We start from the raw sequence: 26,718 nt of genomic DNA, 5'->3' as shown, positions 1-26,718 counted from the left end.
CTGCGGGTGGCACGGAGGCAGACATGGGCGGGGGCAGACCCCGGCCTAGGGCCCCCCAGGCCAACTCCTACTGTTCAGCTACAGAAAAGCCCCCAGAGAGAGCCAGAGGGCAGCGGGGAATGCTGCTCCTGCATACAGTCACGAGAGGGCGAGCGACTGAGAAGCACCAGCATTTGGAATTTTCCGTGGGATGAGGCTGCTTGGGACGAGGCCTGCCATGCCACGAGTGTGCGCCAGCAAGCGCTCTGCAGGCTGGCACAGGCGCTAACCCCTTCCTTTGAACCCACCTATAAGCGTGTTTTAGCTAATTCTTTCTGGGGCACTGGACGGCTAATAACAGCCAAGGAGAACTAATAATCAAGATCAAACCCACAGGGTAATGCCAGTGGACTCTTTTTAGCTCGTAATCCGCGGGACATAAATTTACTTTTCACAGTGGGTTCTGATTAGGGAGAGTCATGAGCAGACTGCTGGGAAAATTTTGCCGGCCATCATGAAAGGGGAAAAAAAATTTCCTTATCAAAGCACAGAGGCTAAGGGCTACAAAATAACTCCTTCCCGCAGTAAGGCAGGGCTGAGATATGAGGACTGATCTCTAAGCTAAGGGATTTTGCTTTTCTGTTTATACTGGGAAATCATTTAATGGGTTAAGACAAAGTTAATTTTGTCTTGCTTCCTGTAGCAAGCGTATCGGTGAATCTGATGTCCTGGAAAACAGCAGAGGTTGCTCGGGGCCCCATGACCTCAAGCTGCCCTTGGGAGCTAGACTTCCTGTTCTATATTTAAAAGAACTTTAAACTTTGACTCACATGCAGTGTTCTCCCCAACTTTTGCTCACAAGTACGAGAATCAACAAAGCTCCCGGGCTAAGAGCAAATCCTCTTGTATTTTCAAAGCTTCCCCAAATTAGACTATGTGTCCAGGATGCTCCTGCGGAAATGCAGCCAAGAACTGGGGTTCCATCAAGAAGGGACCCCCACAGGCCCCTCAGTGCCTGCAGGCCTCAGAGACCGTCCCAGGCAGAAGGGACGCGGTGCTCCAAACAGGCCCCTTTCCCGACGGGGCCAACTCACTGGAACTCACCCTTGCCATGAGCAAAAACTGTGGAGGCCCCAGGAAGGTGTCTGCCTTCATCCCACCCCTGGAACCTGCCGCCTGAGCCTCTGCTTCAGATGACAGCTAACAATCACTCGCCTAGTCGCACCACGTCCGACTCCTCTGTCCTAGCCAAGAATCCTCAGTGACTCCCTCCCGCCCACTGAGTAACCTCCAGATTTGACCTGACCGGGCCCATCCTGCCCCTGGTGGCACTTTCCGCTGTTAGCCCCAACACAAGCCAATGGGGCTGTAAGCCCCTTCACCAGCCCCTGCTCCAAATCGCACCTGCCCGCTCGGCCTTCCCACAGGGAGCTCTGTGAATAAACCCCGAAGTCACTCCTGCACCGCAACCAAGCTCCTCTCCCCTGGAGGGTCCCCAAAGCCCCAACTCAGAAACCAACTGTCACATGCGGATCTCAGAGAAAGGAACCCCTTTGGTCCCCCCAGCACCTCCCACCCCTCCCGCCCCCCGGCCCTCACCCTCAGGGTCCAGCAACTTGGTGAGGCCCAGGTGCTGCTCAGCTAGGTTGAATGCATTCTGGAGATTGTAGTGTGCGTTGGATTTCTTCAACTTGTCGAAATCGATCAGGTCAGGCCTTCGCAAAGCAAGAGTAGAACACGGTAAAAACTACGGTCTGAAAACAAAACCAAGTCAAGGACGGCACGACCATTACTCAAAAAGCATGAGAAAAATCACCAAGTAGGGGAGTGAAACTCTTGTAGTATTATTTAACCGTCAAAGAATGAAGTCCAATTATTGAGTGGACACTAGGAGACCTGCAGTTAATGCGTGATGTTCGAGGAGGGATTCACACCTTCCCTCATATCTCCCTCACCCAGATCTGTAACTTCTTAAGACAAGGGCGTGGGGGTCAGAGGTCACGGCGTCCCTCCAGAGAAGAGCTCGGGTCGCACTCACCGGTGCTTGTGGATCAGGGCGTTGAAGGCCATGCCGTCCCGCCAGCTCGTGGTGAAGTTGTGGATGTTGACGTTGGGGTACCTGTCAGAGCAAAGCAGCGCCATCGCTAAAGGCTCATTCTTTGTTCTATGGAGGCTGAAATAAAATGCCCCTAAGCCCCGTAAGAGGCTACGACGGCGAGTATCAGAGACGCCAATCAAGCCGAAGATATATACCCACCTCAGCCGGCCTGCTCCCCGCTGCCCAGTGAGCCCCTGTCCTGAGCGGGCACCCACGGCCCAGTGCACCCCTTCCTGCGTGGCTCACCCGGCCGTCTTCATCTGGCACCACAGGAGGAGCGCGTCCTTGGCGGATTTCTTCTCCTTGTTGTCTTCGGTTTCGACACTGATATCTTGGATCTAAGGTTCACAGAGAAAGGCTTGAGCTGCTGGGCGGCTGTCGTGACGGTCAGGGGGCTGACTCAGAGCTCCAGGCCGGCAAGGGCAGGGATCCCAGCTGCCCACTCGGGCGGGACGTGAAGGGTGGACAAGTGACCTGCACGACTTTCTATCTCCTACCGGGGTGATTTCTAGCCCCCAACTAACCCATCTTTCTGCCCACAAGTTAGCACAATGATTCCTGCAGTGCAGGACGCCTTGACCTTCTCCGGGGTCCAGAAAAACATCCAGTTTGTTTTTTCATAAGCAAATATTCTTTACTCAAAGGGTCTGGAATTAGCTTTCGTGAGATGCTTACGTATTATTTATGCACCTCCAGGAATTCTGGCTGAGAAACACTAAAACACTGGTTACTCTAGATAGTACTATTACTCCAGGCATTAAAATTTTGGTTCTTGAGTTCCAAACTCCAGAGCAGCACCTGCATGGCCACCAGCTTACCCTGTACCCTAGAAACCATCTACCCTGCGGAAGCGGGGTGAGCTCAAGGCTCTCTCTCCACCTTCCCACACCCTCGTCCACTGTCTTTTAGACAGACAGCAGGTAACACCTGTGCACACACGTGGTAAGTGGCTGCTAAGATCAGGGCCTCTGCTGGGAGTGCCAGGGACCACAACACCCAACACAGATGCTGGGGATGTGGGGACAGGACGGAGTGCCTCAGCTGGGGGTGGGGGCATCACTGTAGACAGCGGAGGGGCTGTGCGGGAGGCAGGGCACGAGGTGGGCCTGGGCTGATAAGGAACCAAGCACATCTGTTGAGCAGATGAGAATTTCCTGAAGCTCCTGGAGGAGCCGAAGCTCCGGACAGGTGGGGGCAGGTGGGGACCTGGGCGGGATGCTTCTCGCTTCCCGGGCCAGGGTGAAAGTCCATTTCGGAGTTCTGGTTTCAAGAACAGAGAACCACAAGCTGGCGCGACGCCAACCAGCCAGGGCCTCAACGTAGCCCGTGCTGAGAAGCCCAGGAAAGGCTGCGTGTGCCAGCATCACGGGCCGGGCGCTGGCCCACTGGCGAGAGGCCTCGTGGGAAGCCCTTCCACGCTCTCATCCCGACCCGACTGAGGCAACTGAACTGGAACATTTCACTCCAGACTCCAGAGTGGCTACTAATCTCACCTCAGAAGTGCAGAGGACAGGGCGAGAGCCAGTAACCCGACACTGGGCGAGGAAGAGTCCCCTGCCCTTTTGATTTTAGTGGAACAGCAGGAGCCCGAAATGCTTTATTCAGGCTCCTGGAGAAAGGACCAGAAGTCAGTCTGGAGGTGGAGACCGGGGACACTGGCCAACTCCTAGGGACTGTGGACACAGCTGACCCTGCCTGGCTCCTGCTTCTGCTCCTGAGGTGAAGCTCCCTCAGGCGGACACACCCGCAGCCTGCTCTGCCTTCCCCTCTGGAAGCTTCCCACATGCTCCAGGCAGGACCAGAAGGGGAAGCAGCCGGCTCCAACATCCCAACCCCACCCGGCCGCCAACTGCTCTCTGCTGCAGCCCACGGCTCCTGGGCTGGCCTGGACCCCTTACCTGGAAGCGCAGGATGATGGTCCAGATGAGGCCCAGGGTGAGCCGGTGGTTCCCGTCCACGATGTCGTGGGACCCCATGTTCTCGAGGTGGACCCTCTGCTCCTTCAGGAACTGCAGGGCCTTGTCCACGTTCTCCAGGCAGTGGATGCGCATGCGGCCCTTGGTGGGTTTGGGCTGAACGGAGCAGAGGGGAGGAGTGAGGCGGGAGCACGGGGACAGACCACCCCAGGGGCACCGGAAGCAGGTGCCGGCTGAGGTGGGCGCTGCAGGGAAGCCTGGCTGGTGGCTCCAGGTCTGAGGAGAAGGAACCCAGCTGCCCCCAAGAGTGTCTGGCCAGGCTGCCCCGCCAGCGCCCACAGGCGAGCAGTTTGGGGGCTGTGGGAGCAATTTGGGAGAAAGGGGGCCCCTGCCAGGCTGCGCGGTTCCAAAGACTGGCTCACAGAGAAACAGAGGAAGAAAATCTTGTTTTTCTTGGCTGGGGGAAGTTTTGAGGCCACAGCGGACCGTGCTCAGGGAGGACGGGCACGGGATAGAGCCCAGTCAGCCGAGGGCATGGCCAACACCCTGACTCCGCCACGGTGGGGAAGTTCTAGGCAGCCCCGTGAGGGGTCAAAAATGGTGGGGGGGCGAAGGGGAGAATGGAGTGATCTGAATGCCCCAACCCCCTTCCATACCCCTCTCGGTAGGGCTCTACTGTCCTCCAGCCAAGTGCAAGGCCCTGCTGGGTCCCCTGCTCCCCCCGCCCACCCCTTCGTCCCACCACCTGTGTCCTGTCCGCCCGGAGACTGCAGCCCCTCAGGGTCTCCCCAGCAAGCTGCCCCCCACCTTCCCTCTGGCGCCATTTCCAACCACTCTATCCTCGGGGGCCTCGGGGTGGTCCCAGGGGCCAGCTCTGAGGCAAGACAGGTCTAGCCACACCAGGCCCCTTCCTGCCTCGGTTATTTGCCTGATGGGAAATGTTTGTGGTTTGTTTGGGGTCCACACCTGGCAGTGCTTGGGGACCCTGCCCATGGCAGGACCCCTCCAGCCCTGAGCAGAACAGTCCAGGGAAGGGCCGTGAGCTGCAAGGGACCACTCTCAGGCCCATTTTTTAAAAATTATTATCTGCTTTATTATTTTATTTTTTTAACTTTTTATTAAATCACCATGTGGAAAGTTACGAAGTACTCAGGTTTATGTCTCAGTTATACAATATTCAAACACCCATCCCTTCACCAGTGCCCATAGTCTGCCACCAAAAACCCCAGTATAACCCCTGCCCCCACCCCCTACCCCCTACTGTATAACTAATGAATTTCACTTCATTGGCTCTTTACCTTGATTACATTCCATATTTCAACACAAAACTCACTATAGTTGTTGGAGTTTCCACCCAAGAGACACAGACCTACTACCAAGGAAGCATTTGATAATTAGTTTTCCATTGCTGGGAATGAAGAGATATGGAGCCCCACTGCTATAAGTACATAACTATTCTTCTTCTTCTTCTTTTTTTCTTTTTCTTTTTCCTTTTTTTTTTTTTCACCCTCATCTCCCATCCTGCGCCTCATAGTATGGTGTACGCCACGCTGCAACGGCCAGCGTGGGGCTTTTGCTTAGTTCACAGTCCAGAGAGGTGGCTGCTACATTAATAACCTTCAATATTTCAACAAAAACTTACTGTTATTATTTGGAGTTTCCCCCCCCAAGTTAGACCTGTTCAAAAGGAACCATTTCACATAGCTGACAATTATAGATGTTAAGTCACGCGGACGCAACAGCGTCCGCGCGGTTTTGGATTTCTGTATAAAGTCCAGGGAAAATTCTACCAGAAATTGCATATCCCAGTTGCAGTCCCAGTGCATTGTTATTAGAAGCTGCGCTGGATGCCCGAAAGTGTCAGGTCTCTGGAATCAAAGTCTTTAGGCGCAGAGGGTCCGTTTCCCTCTTAGCACTTCCGAATTTATCTGGTCTCAGGACCATTTTTAATGCTGTATTTTTCCTCGACTTTCTTGTCTATGAAACAGGAGACCAGCAAGAGCGGACTGCTTTAGCCTCGCAGACACGGGACAAAGCTGGGGCTGAGCACCTGGACGCCATCCACCCCAAAGCACAGTGCAGGGAGAAACGTCTCTGGAGGTTCGGCGAGCTCTCCCGTCAGCAGTGACACCGAAAGGGCATCCCCAGGAACCTCACAGACAACCTTCAGAGGGGCAGGAAACACCAGCTGGCAGCTGCCAACATGGGCCCCCAATGCAGCACTGTGCCACAGCAAGAGAGAAACAGCGCTGGTCCAACTGTGACGGGGATGGGAGGGCAGGCCTGGGGGTGGCCAGTGAGAACCCCTCAGTCACCCCGGAAGCAGTGACCCTGGGCTCTGAGAGAGTGATCCTGGCCCTGAGGGAGTGACCCTGGGCCCTGAGGGAGTGACCCTGGGCCCTGAGAGAGTGATCCTGGCCCTGAGGGTGACCCTGGGCCCTGAGGGAATGACCCTGGGCCCTGAGGGAATGACCCTGGCCTGTGGGAATGATCCTTGGCACCTGAGGGAGTGACCCTGGGCCATGCAGAGGCCCAGACGCACCCCACTCCACACCCCCTAGAAGTGAGGTCTCAAGCTGAGACCCTGTAGTTGGCGCCCCCAACCTCACCCCTCTCTGCAGGGAGGGAGCTAGTGCCCCGCCCCAGGGCACACAGGCTGGGAGCTGCCAAGGGGCGGGCTCTGCTGCCCCCAGAAGGTGTGGCGACCCTCCCCCCCCCCACACCATCTTTCCCTCGGGACCTGCACAGGCCCAGCACAAACAGCTGCTTCAACCACCAAGAAAGGGGAAAGGGAGTGACAGTGGCTGAGGACAGGACCCCCTATCCCAGGCATCTCTAGCTCCTGTTTCCCACCAGGCAGAATGCTTCGGCCAGAGTGCTCCGGGCAAGCCTGGGGCACGGACTGCAGGGCAGGCCTGTACTCTCAGCGCTCAGCTCCAGAGGGCTGCTCCCAAGAGCTGAACTGCCACTTCCTGCTGCCTGGCCACACTCTGGGGGGTTTATAGGCCCGAGACCACCCTCCCAGGAATATCTCAGAGACGGTTATTCTGGCCGCATCACAGAGAACACAACGTGAGTGACAGTACAGTGCAGGCCCCACCGCTGTGTCTGGGATGAGCTCTGACAGGTCCGGGGGGTTCCTGCCCAGCTGGCCACTGGCGCTGGCATTGAGTCACTGTGGTGTGGTTGCACGCGCACCTTCCCCGAAGGACAGACAGCAGCAGAGAGAACACGAAGGAGAACTTGGGCGCCGGGGACCCTGAGCGCTTGGGTTCGGGCATTCTTCTAGCTCAGCCCCCGACCTACCACACGGCCGTGAGCTTTACACAAGCTGCTGCCTGCTGCCCTGCCTTGGTGGCTGCTGTCCTTCCCGGCCCGCCGTCACTCGGGAGGGGACAGTGAAATAGCAGGAGCAGCCGCGGCCTGCAGGCCTGACACAGGAGGGGCCCCAGCAGGAAACACCCCTGCCAGCCACTCCTGGCTCCCCAAGGCGCACTCCAGCCTAGATCTTCCTCGGCCGCTCCAAGCGCCGCACTCCCCGCCACACTCTCCCTTTGCTTTTTCTTGCTACTCGGTACTTTGTTCCTTAGGTTCTGGGGTTTTCGCTTCCTGCTCTGTTACTGGGCTTCCAAGCAGCCCCCTTTCAGAGTCTGAGGTCAGGGGATTTACTCCCTCGGCCTCAACTTCCCCAGCAGCAGCTGCCGTCTCTAGTCCGACAGACCACCGCAGACACCACGGCAGGGGCAGACTCTGGGTTCTCTTCACCCCTCTTCACCCATGACGGGGTTCATGACCCCCGGCATTCTGCCCGCTGCCCAGCTGCGCCCCTGGGAGAGGGGTGCGCCGCCTGCAGAGCGGAGCGAAGGCCAGCGGAGGCCCTGCCCACACGCCCACCCTCGTGGGGGCGTCAGATAAACATGGGGGCAGGGGAGAGCCTCCTGTCCAGGCGTAGAGCGAGAGGAGGGGAAAATGCAGGATCCGGGGGGCCAGCCTGGCCTCTGTGCAGAGGACGGAGACTCAGGAGGCCCGAGGTAGCCGGGCCTTGGGATCCCCCAGCAACCCACTCCCTGGGGGACGGGCAGGGATGAGAGAGACTGACGGGGGATGGGGAAGGGGCCCTGGGGGACGGGGCAGGCTCTCGGCCCACTGCTGTGATGCTGGTTGGCAGGCCTTGCTCTCAGGCTCACAATCACACACGGAAGACAAGGGGTCTGAGTCGCTGGCCACAGGTCACTCCAGGTCTAAGACACGCTCTGCTCTGCCGAGGGGGCTGAACCCCGGACTCTGGCTCTGGAGGGGGAGGGAGACCCTTCAACCTTGGCGTCCCGAGAACACACGCTCGCTGGTTCCTGCTTCTGATCAGAAAGAGTCTCAGGCCCTAGAGCACACAGAGCGTGTGGGGGCTGCTCCAGCCTGGATGGGAGGGATGCGCATACACACAGACACGCGTGTGCACGCACACCCCACCAGCACAGCTGGGAGGGACGCAGAAGGTGCACACATGGGCACACACACACACACACACACACACACACACACACACACCAGCAGATGGGAGGGCACAGAAGGTGCACACACACACACACACACACACACACACACACACACACACACACACACACACACCAGCAGATGGGAGGGCACAGAAGGTGCACACACACACACACACACACACACACACACACACTCCAGCACAGATGGGAGTGGTACAAAAGTCAAACACAGACACACTGTGGGAGCTGCCAAGGCAGGGAGAAGGGGAGTGAGGGATGGGAAGAGGGAGGGATGGGGAGAGGGAAGGTGGGAAGGGAGGCTGCCAATAAAACACCACAAATCTCTGATCTACTCCAGAGGGCAGGGGAGAAGCACGCACTCCAAAGTTTTCTCGACTCCTAATACGTGTGGCCATATTCATCCCACAGTGGGTCTCAACTCCTCGACCACTGGCTCTGACCTTTGAAAGGAGTGGGTGTCCCTGTCCAACAGGAACCAGAAACACCCCTGTGCTGGCCGGCCCCCATCTGTGCCCACCCCCAGGGCACCCCTTCCTTCTCAGGGTTCCCTGAGGGGTCCCCCAGGTCATCAGGACACGGGCACTGGCCTTGGGCGACCCCATTACCAGGCCGAGAGCAGCGTGGCTCCTGCACCCACTTCTCCAGCCCCGCCCATCTGGCAGGGTTCCGCTGGCCACAGCATCTGTTCTGGGAATGGAGGATGAGACCCAGAGCGGCAGGCCTGAGGCTGCACCCTTGCGCCCGCCCTCCTGAGCCCCGAGGGCCCTGGCCTCTTCTCTCACTGCCACGAGCCCGCGGTTTCCATGAGGGCACCTGGCAGCCAGCCGGGAGAGTGAGGATTTTCCCACGGAAGTGACACTGAGCAGGTAGGGTCTGCGGCCCATCTACACAACCTCCCCAACAATTCCAGGTGACGGTTCCCCAAACACAAACTTTGTGCAAACTCACTGGAGCAGTTAACAGTGAAACCTAAAGCTGACCAGAACTCCCGGAAGCCTCCCTCCCTCGCCAGGTTCAGCCAGTTTGGGAATTAACGGTGGCACCGCCCCCTGGGCCTCCCCCGTCCTTTGTTGTGGGGTTGTTTTTTCTTTGTTTTGATTTGGTTGTGGTTGTTTCTTGTCTTTGAGATTCTGAACAGGGTAAGGAGACAGACTGCCAGAAACACAAGCAGAAAGAAGAGCCAGAGGCGACTGTGGGTAGGGCTGTGTGGGCCGGGAGACCCTGTCAGGGCACTGGCCATGCGACTGACTGTCACCCCTCACCGCAGGGACAGGTGCAAACCCAGGCGTGCTTTGGCTGGCAAGAGGGTGGCCCAGTGGGTGAGCCTTGAGTGTGGGCTGTGCCTGGGGAGCTGTGACTCCCGTCCCCGTCTCCCTGGCTCCCGCACCTTCATGTCCAATCCTGACTCGTGTGGGCCTGGGACACTCGGCCACCCATGCGGTCCTGCGCCTTCCCTTCCACCTGCTCCGCCGTGGCTCAGGCCAGAGAGACGCCTCTCGGGATTCACGAGAGACAGCACAGCTCTCTGAGGAAGTGGCCAGGCAGGAACACTTTTCTCTTCAGCGCTCCCAGTTCGTCCCTGTGACCGAGAGGCCCAGGGCACAGGCAGAGAGGACAGTCTGTCCTCTGCTGCCTCGAACTTGCCGCCGACTGACCACGTAGTAAAGGGGCCGAGAGCTCGCGCTGCACCAGCCAGCCCCGGTGGAGGTGGGGGGTGGGTCGTGAACAGCCCCAAGCGGCATCCCGCCCAGAGCCCTGCACCAACTGCCTGCTGGTCGCCCGCGGCCCTCCAAACCCCACGAAACATGCAAAGAGAAATCCTGACTGAAATAAACTCAAATCTCACTGAGCCAAAACACAGGGTGGGGTGGCAGCGAAACTGTCGGGATCACGTACTTCAAGTTTCTCTGAAAAATCACATCAATTTCCCAGCATAAAGGATTTATCAATAAAGTAACTTTACACCCCTCAAACATCTACCTACCACGCACAGCAATTCTGGTGCTGAGTGCTGGGGCAGGAGCACGGGTGAAGAGGGGCTGCCTGGCTTCTCACCCGGGGGTCTGAACACACGAAGGTCCTCTGGGCAGCCCGAGTCCCCGCGGCCCCTCCCGGAAACAGAGCGGGACAGTGTGCAACAGAGCTGGTCTGGGCAGGCACCACGGTCTCGTCTATTTGTCTGACCCTGGACTTGGCAAAGAAACTGAGGCTCAACCATAGGCCTGTGTTCTCAGGGGACGGAGAGCCTGGGACACTCAGGGTGAGAGGGGCAGCATGGCTCGTAGAGGAGCCTGACTTGGGAGGGCTGGCGGGTGTGGGGGAGCCCCTCCTTCCCTGGGCACCCCCTCAGGGAGGCAGCCTCCTGCCTGTGGCCGTCACGGGAGGACCAAGGCCTGCCTGGCCATGCAGCCAGCCAGCAGCATGACCATCTCCCAGGACACGAGGCCGAGATGCCAGCTGAGGGCTCGTGTTCCCCAGGAGCACTGAGCACCCATGTTCTGAGCACAGCAAGAGCAAACCTGCTGGGTCAGTTACGAGTCTGGGTTAAGCTTTGTGGTTTAAAGTTCATGAACAAGAAGTCACCTGAGACGCCCACTCGAGCTACGGGGAACAGAACGGGGGTGCAGGGGGCAGAATTTTCACTGGAGCCTGTTAAGTGCCCTGCTGGAAGCGCACGATAAACTCATCAGGGGCTCGAGTTTCCGAGGAGATGCCGACACTCCAAATAAAAAGTATGCAGGGAAGAAAGCAGGAAAAAAAGACCTCAGAGGCCACGGAATTTAATTCTTGCCACCTTCAAAATAGCAGCTTAGATTTTTCCAGAGAACCGGTGAGAGACATTTAAGAGTATTCCATGATCTCAGAGGATGCAGATTCATCTTGGAATCTGCAGGAGACGGTGCCCAGGCCTGGTTCTTCAATTTCCAGCATCACACCCTGTTTCAAGGGGGACACTGGCCCAGTCCTTTCTCACCAAAAGGAAGAACCTTGAAAATGACCAGAACGAGGCTGCTGCTTACGGTAATCCCAAACAGCCTTCCTGATGTGCTCACCTCACCTCTCAACAGTCTCCTTGGAAACACTGACCTCTACCTGCAGGGTCCTGGAAGGCGTGGGTGACCCCACTGGGTGCTGGAGACCAAATCTGGCTAGCTACCCGCAAGGCAAGTGCCCTACCCATGGTCCTACTGCTCTGGCCCTGGACTTGTGTATTTTTCCATGTGTCACTCAATACAATTAACTTATTCTTATAAAAAAAAATAGCAGATTTCAGCAAGAGACAAGCTCAGACTCGGCTTCCCGAGTAGTCCCCGCTGGGCCGCACTCACCAGCCTCTCCCCGGAGAGCACCTCCAGCAGCTTGATGAGCATCCGCCCGTCCCGAAGGTCCGTGTACAGGTCTGTGATCCGGCAGGACACCCGGGCCAGGTGGGAGTTGACCCACTTGGTGAAGGTCTTCTTCTGCACGGCCTCGCGCTCATCTGCAAGGAGAGGAACGTCAGCTGACACCGACCCCACGGGGGCAGGGGCGGAAGGGCCTGGTCAGAGCCAGACGGGCAAAGGAATCTTCGGCCCCTCATTTCTCTGGCCCGTTCCTGTGGGATGTGAGTGATGGTACCCTGCACCTCACAAGGGCTCTCCAGGGTCCTACCCTGTGGTTGCTGATTTTATTTTTCATACTCCATCCCTTTCGGAGAGCCCAGCAAGCTACCGAGAGTATCCTGCCTGCACGGCAGAGCCTGGCAAGCTACCCATGGTGTATTCCATATGCCAGAAACAATAACATCATGTCTCACAATGGAGACCTTACTGGTGCCCACTCGAGCAAATCGATGAGCAAGGGGATGACAGTGCTACAGCGACAGTGATACATTATATTACCTATACTTATTTATATAACTAAATTTTCAACCCTGCATTGAAAATAAATATACTGCATTAAGTTTTATTTGTACTTGAATTTTTTTGGTTTTTTGTTTGTTTTTTTCTGGGCCACACCCAGAAAGACTTGGGTTTTACACATGCAAGGCAACCACTCTGCCTGCTGGACTGTATCTCTGGCCCTGAGACTTGGATTGTACTGTGGTAGTTACCATATGGCAATTATCATATCCTCCTAGTCTGTGCTAATTCTGTGCCAATACATTTTTGAGTTTTCATGAACTCGGCAAAACTTACAAATGTAAAATTTAGTAAGAGTTAAGAGAATTAATAAAATTTAAATGGGAAAAATATGAATAGTTCTTTAATAGTAAAAAGTGCTTTATCATAAAAAGAGAAATATTTCTTTTATACCTGAAAATATCATAGTATCATATAGATACTACTTGACTATCTGCATTAGTAAGTAAAAGACTGTAGTAAAAAAAAAATCTCTGGATGGAGAGAGCAAGAAGAAAGTATCTCCCACAGGGGGAGGCTGGGGTGGGAGGGCGTGGGGTTTGGGGGTATGGTGGGAGAGAAACAGGGGACATTCGTGGTGGGAAATGTACACGGTGGAGGGATGGATGTGGGATCATTGTATGATGACTGAAACCCATTATGAATAGCTTTGTAATGGTCTATTTCAAGGATATTTAATTAAAAAATTTTTTTTAAAAAAAGTAATGTGAAGTTCATGCCCAATTCAATCAGCTTAATCAAAGGCTGAATAAATAGCAGTACTCCTACATTAATAAAAAAGAAAATGTAAAAATGTAAAAAATCTAAAAAATGTATAAGACATAGAGAATCAGTAAAAATGAGATTCTGATTTATTATTGAGAATGCACAAAACCCCTCAGCAAGCCAGGAGCAAACGACCCTGTGTTCTCCAAGTCCAGCCACGGGCAGTGCCATAGCTGGGGTCTCCCCAGCCTGAAAAGCGTCTCTGTCAACGCTTCTTGCAAAACTGGTTCCGAGGCTGTGAATTCCCTCGGCCGTCACCTGTCCGTGAACTCCGTGGAGTCCTTCAGATGTGGAAGACACTCCAGCTGGACAGCGCATTCTGGGTGGGGCGTCATCCTCTCTCGCTCCTGCACTATCCTGCCCTGTGGCCCCACTCCCACCTTGCGGCCCACCTTGTGGATGGCCCTGAGAAGGAAGTTCCTCTTCCAACCTGGCAGCTGTCAATGCCCGTCTGTTTGAAGTCTGCCGCTTTGAATATTCCTAATTTTCACTTTTAATATACAGAATTGTTGCTCTGCATATCTGCCCATGGACACACAAGAAGGGAAACAGGTGCTTCCGTTTCTCGGTGTATCCACAGTCCCACTGGATGATGGGACACTCGCCTGGGGGCCCCAGGGTGCTGGGTGCCCAGGCGGGTCTAAAGCAGGTGAGAGCTGGGGGACCCCACAGGTCAGCCCCCCCGTATGCTGCTCCGACCTCTGCCACAGGCCAGCCAGTGTTGGGGGCAGGGCCAGGTCAGATCGGGGTCTCACTGGCCCACGGGATCATGAACCACAGGGCTGGCCACCTTAGAGTCCAGAGCAGAATACACAGCCACACCGACGTCTCCAGGCCCATTTTCAAGACAGTGACCACCTTCTGGTTCCAGTGTACTTATGGTCTATAGATCTGACACACACACACACACACACACACACACACACACACACACACACTATATGGTCTATAGATCTCTCTCCCCCACACACAGTGTACTTATGGTCTATAGATCTGACACACACACACACACACACACACACACACACACACACTATATGGGCTATAGATCACACACACACTATATGATCTATAGATCTCAAACACACACACACACACACACACACACACAACCCAGAAGACAGCGGCAGGGCAAAGAGGGACGGGGAGCATTTGCCTTCCACTTTTCCAAAGCTCACAGTGCCGGGGTCAGGCCAGACCACACCTGCATGTCCTCTGCAGGAGGGGCAGAGCCCAGCCCCTCCCCAGCCTGGCAGGGCGCCCGCAAGGCCATTTCCAGCACCTCCCTCTACCCCACCCGCGGTTTATGTTCAGGAACTTGCCCCAGGACAGGGCTGCGGGTCAAAGGGCCCAGCTTAGTGCCCGCTGTTGGTGGGGTCTCCGAGACACTCCCCATGGACCATGCAATCAAACTGTGCTTTACAACCATCTGGGTTTTAGAATAAGCCTTTAGAAAGTATCTAAATCAACTTCTTTTCGGAAAAAAATATCTTCTGCTTCACCTGGGCATAGAATGAGAAAATCCATAAGGGATGCAGCTGTGTGTGCAGCCTCCGTGAACAGGGAGCAGCAGTGCTCGCCGAGCACTTGCTATGTCGCAGGCCTTAACAGTGCTGATTACAGTGCTCCTAACTAACCACTCTTAGTTCATGGGAGGAATTAGCAACTCTACCCGAAGGCTGCCTTTCTTTTTAAACTGCCAAAAAGTCTTAAAAAAATAAGCATCAAGCAGCCTTCTTCCCCGGGCAGCTAAACAGGAAAGTTTGGTTTTGTTGACAGGGACACACACATGAGACGGAGTCCACAGCCCACGCGGCAGCACGGCCACTGCAGGGGACATTCTGGTGCTGGCCCTGTGCGCGATCATGCCAGCAGCCCTGCCACCTCCTTTGAGTCGCCAGCCAGACCTGAGAGAAGGGCTGCAACTTGGTCCAAGTGAACACACATGAAGTGCTTCGCCTCGTGTGTGACGTAGCTGCCAAAATTTCGCCCCTCGATACAATGCTAGGTGGGGCTACATTCCTTACGAAGCTCATCGTCGATGTCCTTTATTTTAGGGGTGAAGTATCATTATCAATATCAAAAGGCTGCAAAGCTTCAACATGTACTTGAGTACTATTCTACTCTATAGAATTCGCTCTTTTAACTGAAAGACTGGAAAAATGAAGCTTCGAGCAGCACACGCCACACGAGACAGAAACAGCTGTGTGGGACCGAAGGACACTGCACCACCACTGACAGTCAAACGGCCACAGCGGGCATGGGACAGCCGGAAGGACACCTCTGAGAGGGAGATGAGAGTTAAATAGGAGCTGACAAATGACCTCCCGAAAGGCTTAATTTATACCTGGCTCATGAGAGCGAAGCCTTTCTTACTTCTTAAATTGTCTGAATTTTCGAGGCTAAACCTAGAGCACGTTCTTTCCAGTCTGCAGCTGAGCGGACAGACTACCTCCAGCCAGAGGCAGCAATCAAGAACAGGTCTTCCTCCCAGAGATATGCAGCTAAATTCAGTGCAAACTTGCATTAATAATGAAGAAGGTGCAGGCTGGATGCTAAGAAGATTATGAGAAGGAGATAGTGAAGCAACCTCCCCGATGCATTCCAACCACTGGCCCAGAAGTTGATAATAATGTGTCACGACTGAGCTACGAATTGGGAGCTGAGAGGAATAAGGCACCTAGCACTCACCAAGCGAATACCGCGTCAGAACTCTGCCTACGCTTGAGGCCTCTTGACCTTAGCGGACTAGAAATCTAGTTGGAGAAGCAAAATGAAAAGTAGAAACAACAAAAGACACAACAAAGTGTATTGTCAGTTTCCAGAAGATTCCAAAGATATGTTTTGTGTGTGTTTGGAAGAAAAAACTCATATTATGAAACCCCAGGAGGGTTTCAGGTCCCACCTTCAACAGCCACCAAAGAGTCTATTGTGTGTCCTTCCCGTCATGCCCCTCAATGACACTGTTGGTGGTCTTCAGAGTGACACAGTATTGGACCCTCATTTTCAACAGCAAAGACCAGCTGACTCTGACACTGGTGTTCAAAGGCTCCCAGGATCGTCTGTGACCTCACCCTGGGCTGCACGTCACCTCCCGCCTTCCCTAGGTTTGCTTCTAATCCGGAGGCCAAGACTAGCTGACAGGATGGGCTCTTATCCTCTCACTACCTTCCACGGCTCTTATCTGCCACCTCGCCTATGGGTATGGCTGCATGGCATCCGTTCTACATCTGCTTAGGACCTTGGCATATGCCAGGCAGAGTGGGTGCATGCTAAATATTTGCTGAATGAATCAGCAGTGAAATGAGCTTTCACTTTCAATAAATACCTCTGCTCGATAAACACTTAGGCAAAATATTACTGAGGAAGAAACTCCAGATCACAGAGAGACCCCCAAAATTGTTCAATGTTATATCCTTAGAGCGCCAAAAGCCTCTGGCATCAGAAGCTTTAAGTTGTTCCTTAATGTTTGATCAATGACAGAAATGCGACTTTATGGCACTGTCTTTCAGATTAAAAGGGATCTAAAGCTAACCCCAGAAATTGTGAAAACGTTTTAATTTGTTTTGTTTGGGGCTGTTGCCATCACACACCTACCTGTGCAGTATAAGGAATCTACCGAACGCACAGGTGTATTAATTCCATTATCTTAACATGACCCAGATGAGTCTGTTGCTAGCTTTAACTAATTTTTGTGGTGGTGGTGGTGGGGGGTTGGGCTTCACTGGTTGTGCTCAGGGCTTACTTTGGTATGCCCGGATGGCACTTAGGGGATCACGGGCAAAGTCATGTCCGAACCCGATTTGACCTCGGACAAGACAAGTGCTTTACCTGCTGTCTATCTCTCAGACCCTTGCTAATTTTTTTGCTAGTGGGTCACACCTGGCAGCATCACTCCTTGGGGACCATATGTGGTGTCTGGAATCAAACCAGGGTAGGCTGTGTGCAAGGCAAGTGCCTAAACTGTGTACTATCTCTTCTAATTTGACTGATTTTAAAACTGACTCATCAAACCTAATTCCTGAGTTTTTTTTTTTTTTTAACCCAACTCTAGTTCAAAACAAGAGAATACAGTAGGGTGGGGTCCCCATATGTGCCTTAGCTTAAAAAAATAAATACCTCATTTCCCAGGAGCAACATGCAAACTACACAGGGCAGGAAGCCGGAAGCAGGCTATGGCTGTAAACTGATAACAGAGAATCGAATTGTTATCTGGAGGCAGCGAAAGGAAGGAAGCAGCTCTTCGGACTGAAGGCCTCGGTGTGACGAATTTGTCTGGGGGCCTTTAACTGATGTTTGCCGCCCGGTATATAAATAGAACCGGAGTTACAATAGCGCTCCTAGCAGCCTCGCCCTCACGGACAGAACACACGGGAGCATCTGTCCTGCGTCATGCGTAGCCATGTACCCTGCTCCCGCTCAGGTCTCACGGGCTGGGAGACCCCTGGGAACGCCCTCACCGTCTGGCATGGGCTGGGAGACCCCCGGGAACCCCCCTCACTGTCTGACACGGGCAGGGAAACCTCCAGGAATGCCCTCACCGTCTGACATGGGCTAGGAGACCCCCGGGAATGCCCTCACCATCTGACACGGGCTGGGAGACCCCCGGGAACTCCCTCAGATGGGCTTTGAGACCCCCGGGAACCCCCCTCACTGTCTGACATGGGCTAGGAGACCCCCCAGAACGCCCTCACCGTCTGACACGGGCTAGGAGACCCCCAGGAATGCCCTCACCGTCTGACACGGGCTGGGAGACCCCCGGGAACTCCCTCAGATGGGCTTTGAGACCCCCGGGAACTCCCCTCACCGTCTGACACGGACTGAGACCCCTGGGAACACCCCTCACCGTGCACCCCCAGGGCCCACTCGAGGACAACCCTGCTCTGCTTCTCAGCAGCCCAGCCCCCAATTCTGCCCCTACAGGACCCACACACCATGGCGGGGCCCTGTGGCAGAGCCGCCAGTGTCCGGGGCACTTCCCTCCTGCCGGGCTCGGCCCTTTGAGTGAGCCAGAAGTCACAGCCCACCCAGAGCCTGGCTGCAGCGGGGGTTCGGACACATGAGCTCAGCCAGATCCCCTGAGGTGAGGGGGGTAGGTATTAGGGAAAAGTAAGGCGGCTGCAAAATGCCAAAACCAGTCAAGAGAGAGGGAGGAGAGGGGGAGCTAATGAAGACAGGTCTCCGAGGGAATGGAAACGGGCTGCACACTGAACGCAGGGCCAGGCCTGCGGCAGCTCCCGGAACAGGCCAGCGGGAAGGCGTGGGGGAGGGCCCTGGCAGACATCGGGTCAGGGGCTGTGGCCGTCCCCAACCTCCTCACTACCGTCTTCAGATCTAACTGATGAAAAGAGGAGGGGCAGTGAGGGCCTGGCAGTCGTTCGCGCCTCTGCCCATACCCTCCAAAGCCCCGAAGCCCCCAACCGCGCCACCTACCAGCCCACACGGCCTCGACGAAACTCTCGGCCTCCCAGATAGCCACCTCCTGCCAACCCCTGGCAGCGGAGACCGGGCTCCTCACCCACCCCCGAGGGCCCAGAGCGGCTCTGACTCGGGGCGGTCCCCAAGCACGGGGGCCACACGGCTCTCTGGTCCCTCTAGAAGAGGTGGGCCAGCTCCAACTTAGACCACTCGGGGGGCTGAGGAGAGCCCGAGCGGTGTCGCATGGGGGGGCCCGGATTTGGGGTCCCCTATGCACAGCCTGTGTTGCCCCAAACCGAAACAAAAGGAGCCGTGACCCATTGGCGTGGCTGGGGACACCGCGTGGGGGCCCGGGACAGGCCCTTCTCCCCATCACTGGCCCACAGCCCATCTGCCAGCTCTGTCCTCCAGACCCCAGGCGGCAGCCAGCGTGGGCCGAGCACTCTCCCTGGCCACCAGCCAGGGCGGCGTCACATTCTCATCACCAGACGGGCAGCCAGCCCGGCACGCGACCCGACGGCCACAGCCCTGCTCTTTGAGTCATTCAGCAGGACCAGCCCTCACGCCAGGTCGCCGAGGAGGTGACACAGGTCCTTTCTGCTCCCGAGCTGAGAAACGCCCCCTGGAGAGGCTGCCCCACGGGCAAGGCTGTGTGGACAGAGAGGCGGGACGAGGGCGCACCCAGACTCCACCTGCACCTCTGTGCGTGTGCTGGTTCCGGCCACCTGGCAGTGCTCAGGGCTTAGTCCCATACTGACAGGGTGACACGGGTCTGGGTGTCCGCTGAACTCACTGTCAAGCCCCTCGAGCATCCATCTTCAGGTAAGGCGGCGGCCAGATGTCCAACCCTCCCGGCCTCCCTGTGCCTGCCCCATGCCTGGGCCCTTATTCTGATGGACACTCCCCCCCACGCCCTGTCCCCTGCAAGGCCACTGAGAGAACAACAGACATGGCAGGCCCTGGTAACTCACAGTCTCCGTACAGGCAGAGATGGGGGGTGGGGACACCACACTCAGGAATGTCCCTCTGAGGCCAGGAGAGAACTGCTCAGAGCTCTGGGCCGTCAGAGCGCAGAGCAGAGGGGCGCGTGTCTGTGTCACTCTCTGGGAGAGCAGCTCGAGGAGCGGCTCTGACGTGGCACGTGGACTCCCGGGCAGGACGTCCCTCGCAGGGCCAGAGCGGTGGCAGGAAGAGTGTGTGCAGGCCTCCTCAGCAGGGAGAGGCAGGTGCACGCTGGCGGCGGGGTCGTGCTTTGCTACATTCTTCTGGAATTCTTCCCCTGTCTGGTTTTCCGGGCCAGGCCCTGCGCCCAGGCATGACCCTTGGCGTGCTCAGGGGCCACGGGGGACGGCGGGGAAGGAGCCAGGGCAGGCTGCACACCAGCGTCCTTCCCACCGTGCTCTCGCTCTGGCCCAGGACCCTTAGGGTCCACAGTGCAGGGTGGGGACCAGAGTCCAGTCCCACTGTGGCCACTCGAAGCCACACAGCGACCGTGGGAATGGACAGTGAGCAGGGAGGGCACCTGTCTGCACGAGGCTGGCCCGGGTGTGCACCCCAGCACCCTCGTCCTCGGAGCCCGCCAGGAGTGACCCCCGAGCACGCCCAGCTGTGGCCCCCATTCAAAACACCCCTCCAGGGTCGGAGGGCCTTTCCCCCGAAAACCCGAGAGACACAGAAACAATGTGCCAAAGGCCCCACTCTCACCAGAAACCTGGCCCCTTTTCCTGGATAATACGTATTTAATAAAACCATACCCTGAACGAATCTGGCATCTGAGGCACCCACCACAACTAGTCTCACTAGCCCAGAGGTCTTCTATGCAGCGTCCGACACCCTGACCTGCAGAGGCACTTTGTAAGCAGGCAAGGCTCACGTCGGCATCTGGACGACAGCACCACGTCCTGCTCAAGGAGAAAGGAAATACTGCTCAAACACGCGCTGGACGGGGGCAGCGCACGCGGGGAGCCAAGCGCGAGGCCCCGAGTGCAGACCCCAGCACCCCTGCCACACCAGCCTGCACACGGGGCAGACACCAACTGCGGTGCCCCAGGACCCTGTCCAGGCACGAGCCCAGCAAAGCAGGGGGACAGATCTGATCCCACCTGTGCAGGCCTCGACGTAGGAGGGCTGAGTGTCACCAGGGGTCGCCCTGGGCCCCCAAGCACTTGCGAGGCACCCCCACCCCAAAGCACAACAAAATGGAAGGTGCAGCCAGGGAGGGAGGGGGAGAGGGAGAGAGGGAGAGAGGGAGGGGGAGGGGAGAGGGGAGAGAGGGAGAGAGGGGGAGGGGGAGAGGGGGAGAGAGGGGATAGAGAAGAAGAGAGGGGGAGAGTGCATCTTGGCTGCTGGAGGCAGGGTCCGATTCCCAGCCCCGAATGGCCCCTGGGCATGGCCAGGAGTGACCCTTCAAGGATGCAGTCACGTCAGCCCCCCTCCCCGATAAAAAGGGAGGGTGACAAAACCTTTCCCAAACTGGTCTCTGCACTGAGGGGCAGTGCACACTCATCTCTGGGGAGACCCCAGCACAGGGCAGCTGAGGGAGTGGCCACTCTGGTCTGGCAAGCAGGGAGAGGACGCTCCCAGCGGGAGTCCAGGAGTGACGGGAGATCAGACGACAGCGCAGGGTGTCTGGAGACAGCTTCCTGGCTGCACTAGGGAACTGTATTTTTATTTATTATTTTTTTAAATTGAATCAGAGTGAGACACACAGTTACAAGTTACGTGGTTGGATTTCAGTTGTACAATGGCCCAACACCCATCCTTTCACCAGTGCACATTTCCCAGCACCAGTGTCCCCAGTTTCTCTCCCACCATCCCCGCTTGCCTTGATGGCACTTTTCTTCCCTGTACTCTCGTGTGTGTGTGCGCGCGTGTGTGTGTGTGTGTGCGCGCGCGCGTGCCTCTCTGCCTCTCTGTCTCTCCCACTCTCTCCTCTCTCCTTTGGGCCTTCTGGTCTGCAATGTGGACACGGGAAGGACGCCAGGTCTGCCCCTTTACCTGCTTTCAACACTCAGTGGACTATGGAATTTCACATTTCAACACTACTTACTTCCTAAGTGAAATCCCAGCATGATCCAACCAAAATCTCATTCCTCATTAAGTTTTCTTCATTCAGGAATTTGCCGAATGGTGAATCGGACCCTGGATTTAACGTTTAACTCCACCCACCATTTTGCTGCCTGGAAGAATCATGAGCAGAAAATAAGAGGCCCAAGAGTGCTGGCACCTTCTGTGTGCGGCACCGCCGGAGCACTGGCCATGGAGCAACCACCCATTTTGAACCGTCAGGAAGATACTGGCACGAGTGCAAACACTGGTATCGCACACCGCCAACAGGCATTTTCAATTCCTTGAAAACGCCTGGCACCGAGTAACTGATGCTTTCGCCCGACTCCACCTTTAACGCACCTACAGGAAGTGAGAGCCAATGCTCACGGGGCCACACCAGGAAGCATCGTGGTGACTCTCCCTGGGGCACTGCCCAACCTCTCGTCTATAAGAAACAACTACACACGGTTTCTTAAATGCCAAACAGCACAGTCGCTTCCGCGCGGGCAGATCCCGTGTGGACACGACAGACGTGGCTTTTGCATGGCTGGAACTGGAATTCCCGGCCTGAGCCTGCTGTGTGGCTCTCCAGGCGCAGAGCACCTGGCGGGACCATCCTATGTACTTGGGCCTGGGCTTGAGCCCAAGTGTCAGGGCCACCAGGTGTGGCCCCTAAGCAAACAGCCCCGGGCAGCACCCACAGCAGGATGAGCAGGGGACGTGCTCTTCTGTGTGTGAACAGAGGCCCAAGGACCATCCCCACCCCGGCCACCCCCAATTTCCCACCCGCCCCTTTATCTTGCTCCAGGGAGGGACACTGCGGCTGCTGCGGCTTCCCGGGGAGGGAGGTGAGGGTCCGGCCAAAGAAACCCGCCCGGGAGTATTGTTGGGTTAGTTAGCCTCGGCCTCGGAAAACCAACCAACCGTAGGCGGTTTGTTTTTCTTGAGGGAACCTTGCTTGCTTAACAAAGACCTCCACAATCTCTCCTGAACAGCCTCTAGATACACAATCTCGAAAGTGGATGGAAAGGGTAGTGGTCCTTCTGGGATGGCACGAAGGAGGAGCGCCTCTTTCAGGGCCAGGCGAAAGCCAATCCAATCTGTACTGCTGGCTTAAGAAACAGGCACTTTCATGTCATTGAAGACACGGAGAAATGGCGGGGAGGGCGTTGGCCTGGCTCATGGCTGACTGGGCTCCCACCCCAACAATCTGGTCCCCTGAGTGCAGAGCTAGGAATAAGTCTGCTGGGTGCGGCCCCCAACACAAAACAAACAAACAAGAGAAATGGGCACACGCGTTATGTGGTTTGCTGATCTGTAAGTAGGCCGTACCCACATTTTACATGTGCATTTTCTTCTCCGAGGAATCACAGTACTCTACAGGTACCTGTGCGAGCACACGAAAGTGGAAGGATGTGAACGCCACATCCGGAAAATTACCATAGAAGCAAACAGCAGCTACAGAAGAGGAAAGGCCCGAAACGAGATGTGTGAGTTTATATTCCCCATATAAATCGTATTTCTGTGAGATTCAGTATTCACAGAAAAGACTAGCTCGGATCCTTGCTGAGGATGTCTCAGCAGGGGTGAGTGGGGCGAGTTCAGTGGCTGCTGTGCACACTGCATGCGGGGAGAGAGCTGACCCTTCTGGAACTGCACGCCCCACGCTGGAGGCCCCAGGTTGGACCTGCTCGCTCCCTGGGGCACCGAGCCCAAGCACCACGCTGCTGGAAGGGCCCTCCCAGCGCCCCCCCCAAGGAAAACCCCTGATTACACTCAGGAGGGGGCGGAGAGACTCCCAGGGAGCCGTGTGTGCATGTGGGTGCCCCCTGGAGGTAACGGGCGCAGGTGCAAGTGTGAGGGCACAGCAGGGGGAAGGCTTCACACCAGTAACTGTGGTTCTCCCGCGGAGACTAAAGCCAGAAAGGCCAGGCATCTCAGCGCCTGCAGTTCTGCCTTGTTGGCTGGTCCTTTTCTGTTTTGTTTTTTAATCAGTACATACCATTTGAAATATGTAAAAAATATATATATATTTTTTAATATGTAAAAGGTTGGGGCCGGAGCGATAGTACCAGGGGGAGGACGTTCGCCTTGCATGTGGCTGACCCGTGTCCCATCCTCGGCATCCCGTATGGTCCCCCACGCACCACCGGAAGTAATTCCTGAGTGCAGAGCCAAGAGCAGTCCTTCAGCATTGCCAGGTGTGATCCCCAAAAGGGTAATAAATAAATAAATAAGTAAAAGGCATTTACATTTGAGGGAACACAGCAACTCATTTTTATCTGATAAAAGAACTGAAGGTGTCCAGCGAGTCTGAGGCCCGTGGGGAGGAAAGCCAGGGACGGTCCTTGGAAGAAATGAACTGCGGGCCGAAAGGGAGAGCCCGTGTCTCCAGCAGCACTCGGCGAGCACTCGGCGAGCACTCGGCGAGCACTTGGTGAACACTCGGCACAGGGTGCTACCTTGAGAGCTCTTGTCTGGGCAACACTGAGTCAATATCTAACCCCACTTCACACATGTGTAAGCAAAACAAGGCAAACAAACACCAATGCTGCTTCCTGCTGAGGGGCACTGAGTGACACCCTGCAGGCCAGAGTCACGGACTCGGGAATTCTTGGGCCAGTCGAGCTCCCTGCAGGTGGGAGGCTCCAGGGAAGATGCTCCATGGTGCCCCTCCCCCACCCTGGGCCCCAAATCCTCCTATTTTTTACTCTTGAACTATACGACTACACCTTTAATTTTCTCTACAGAAAAAATCCTTTATTTTAAAAGATGTGTTTGCAAACTGCTGTCCTAAGCCAGGAAACAAGGGACACTGCAGGCGGGTTCACAGCTGAATGACCCTGAGTCACCTCGTCAGCGTTCCACAGTGAGGGTTCGGATGCTGGTGACATCCCCAGTTCCCCACAGGGAGAAGGCCGGGACCCAGTGTGGGGTGAGTAACTGGTGAATACAGCGCCAGAGAGCGGCACATTCGTGGGCGCAGCCTGAGTGATGGGGACACATGGCACCTCTGGGGCTGAACTCACGAGCAACCTCGACAGGGACCAGGCTCTCCGCCAAGCACTCGGCTCCAACTCATTCCATGCGTACTCGCACCCTGACTCGTCCCACACTGCTCAACAGTACCAGCTGGGCCCAGGTGGGTCAGCAGCTGGTGTGCCGAGAGCACAGCTGGACCCAGGAGGAAGACTGGACCCAAGGTCCTCGCATGCAGCTGAGTGGCCCAACTCCTCTGAGGCGTCTCCAGACCTCCACTCAGGACCGCTCCAGATCAAGAGCACTGTCCCGAGGAAGCCGCCAGAGTAGCTTCAGTGGTTCTAGCTCCTTCCCTGCAGGTTCTCTCCTCAAGCTGCACTCTGGGAGGTGGCGGCATCCCTCCCGCCTGGCGCCTGCGGAAGGTGTGAGTCACCTGCGCACCCGCACCCGCCCTCCCCGCCACGGCGACCAGAGTGCACAAGCAGCCATTGTCCTCTCCTATCTCCACGACCAAGATCCCACGAGCCCCAACACAAAGCCAGACCAAGCTCCTTGTGAAATTGTCAGCCACTGTGGTTTAAAAAGACAAAAACGATTTAAATATTGCATTTTTTTTTTTTAAAAAAATCACCATCAGTTGAAGGCTGCGAGCAAGGCACAAAGGGCCGGACCCCTGGCTCTCCGCTCCCTGCCCTCCCCGTGCCCGCTGCAGCCCCCACCCCCACCCCGGTGATGTCAGGGCAGACGCGTTGTCAACCTCAAGGCAGTGGCACAGAGGCCAGGGGTGCTCCTGAAGGCCCCAGTTCAGGTTTATAAGTAGGCAGAGCAATTAATTAATACAGTCTAGCTTGGGTAATTAGAAGCAGCAACAGAAATATTTAGTTGAGCTTCCCTTTTTTACCTACAGGCAGATGCTGGGGATTACTGCAGTCTAATGAGATTCAGGGCAGCTGGCTAATTAGTCAGCGAGGGAAGCAGCGGTGACAAGGGAAAGGGGTTTCACTGGTGAGGAGTTCAGGTCTGGGGCAGTTTTTATTTTAGAACTGCGGGGCTGCCCCTCTAGGAAAATCCATGAAAAGTTTCAAAGTAGTCCCAGGTCTAATGAACTATTAGAATAAAGAAGGTGACACATAAGTGCTGGGCTTCTGGGTCTGGGAAGTGACCGTGGGGCCCACAGGTGGTGCCAGGTCAGTGCCTGCCATGATCCCTGCAAAGCAGCACTGAATTCTGCCAGCGGCAAGGGATGCTAAGGCCTGGGTGGCCAGAAGGTCCCCATCTTGTGTCTCGACAAGGCCCTGAGGGTGAATTCCCATTCCAGAACATTCCTGCTACCCAGCACCAAGGATATTTAAAAAGTCCTTAAATGCAAAAGAAAATGACTATAACAAGTCCTTTGATCAGCATCCTGCTCTTGTCATATCATTGTGGAAGTGTTTATATCCTTCCAGGAGCCTCAGTTACTGCGGCTCATTCTTACTCTGTCAAGGGGCAATGAAAGACGGAAGGAATTTCTTTTCTTTTTTCTTTTCTTTTCTTTTCTTTTCTTTTCTTTTCTTTTCTTTTCTTTTCTTTTCTTCCTCTCTCTCTCTCTCTCTCTCTCTCTCTCTCTCTCTCTCTCTCTCTCTCTCTCTCACACACACACACACACACACACACACAGAATGAATCTGTGCAGGTATTGGAAATGAAACTTGGGGAGCTGGCGCAACCGTCCAGAAGGCAGGAGCTTGCTCTTCGGGTGGCTAACCCAGGCTCAATCCCTGGCTGGCACTCCTGTAGTTCCCTGAGCAAAGCCGCCAAGAGTGGTCCTTGAGCACAGAGCCAGGAGAGAGCCTTAAGCATCGCCAGAAGTGGCCTAAAACAAGGGGAAACGGGGCTGAAAAGGGAGAGCAGGTCGAGCACCTCCTGGGGTGTTCCCTGGGCAGAGCCGGGAGTCACCCTGAGCACCACTACCCTATTCCCTCATCCCCGCCCGCCCCAAAGAAAGAGTGGCAGAGAAAGCCGCTCAGCAAAAACTTTAAATACTGAAGTTTCTTATGCAGATCTGGTGCTTTTCAGCTCCATGACCCCTCCACACACACCCACCCCCACCGGCCTTC

General features: G+C 55.7%; 1 protein-coding gene and 1 pseudogene across 1 annotated transcript in view; one reads left to right on the top strand and one right to left on the bottom strand.

Moving 5' to 3' along the window:
- The window catches only part of LOC129399564 (uncharacterized), a 742,397-nt pseudogene that overhangs the window by 223,767 nt on the left and 491,912 nt on the right, over positions 1-26,718 (top strand).
- Positions 1-26,718, bottom strand: part of SPTBN1 (spectrin beta, non-erythrocytic 1) — a 161,939-nt gene that overhangs the window by 37,894 nt on the left and 97,327 nt on the right. The window contains exons 3-7 of the mRNA XM_055119711.1: positions 11,837-11,988; positions 3,976-4,149; positions 2,324-2,415; positions 2,018-2,098; positions 1,579-1,694 (exon numbers count right to left, since the gene is read on the bottom strand). Of these exons, the coding sequence (XP_054975686.1) occupies positions 1,579-1,694; positions 2,018-2,098; positions 2,324-2,415; positions 3,976-4,149; positions 11,837-11,988 (615 nt within the window). The remainder of the gene's footprint in view (positions 1-1,578; positions 1,695-2,017; positions 2,099-2,323; positions 2,416-3,975; positions 4,150-11,836; positions 11,989-26,718) is intronic.

The sequence above is a fragment of the Sorex araneus genome, chromosome X (assembly GCF_027595985.1).
Source record: "Sorex araneus isolate mSorAra2 chromosome X, mSorAra2.pri, whole genome shotgun sequence".
Classification (NCBI taxonomy): Eukaryota; Metazoa; Chordata; class Mammalia; order Eulipotyphla; family Soricidae; genus Sorex; species Sorex araneus.
Note: the sequence above shows the minus strand (reverse complement) of the source record. Positions and strands in the feature narration are given on the sequence as shown.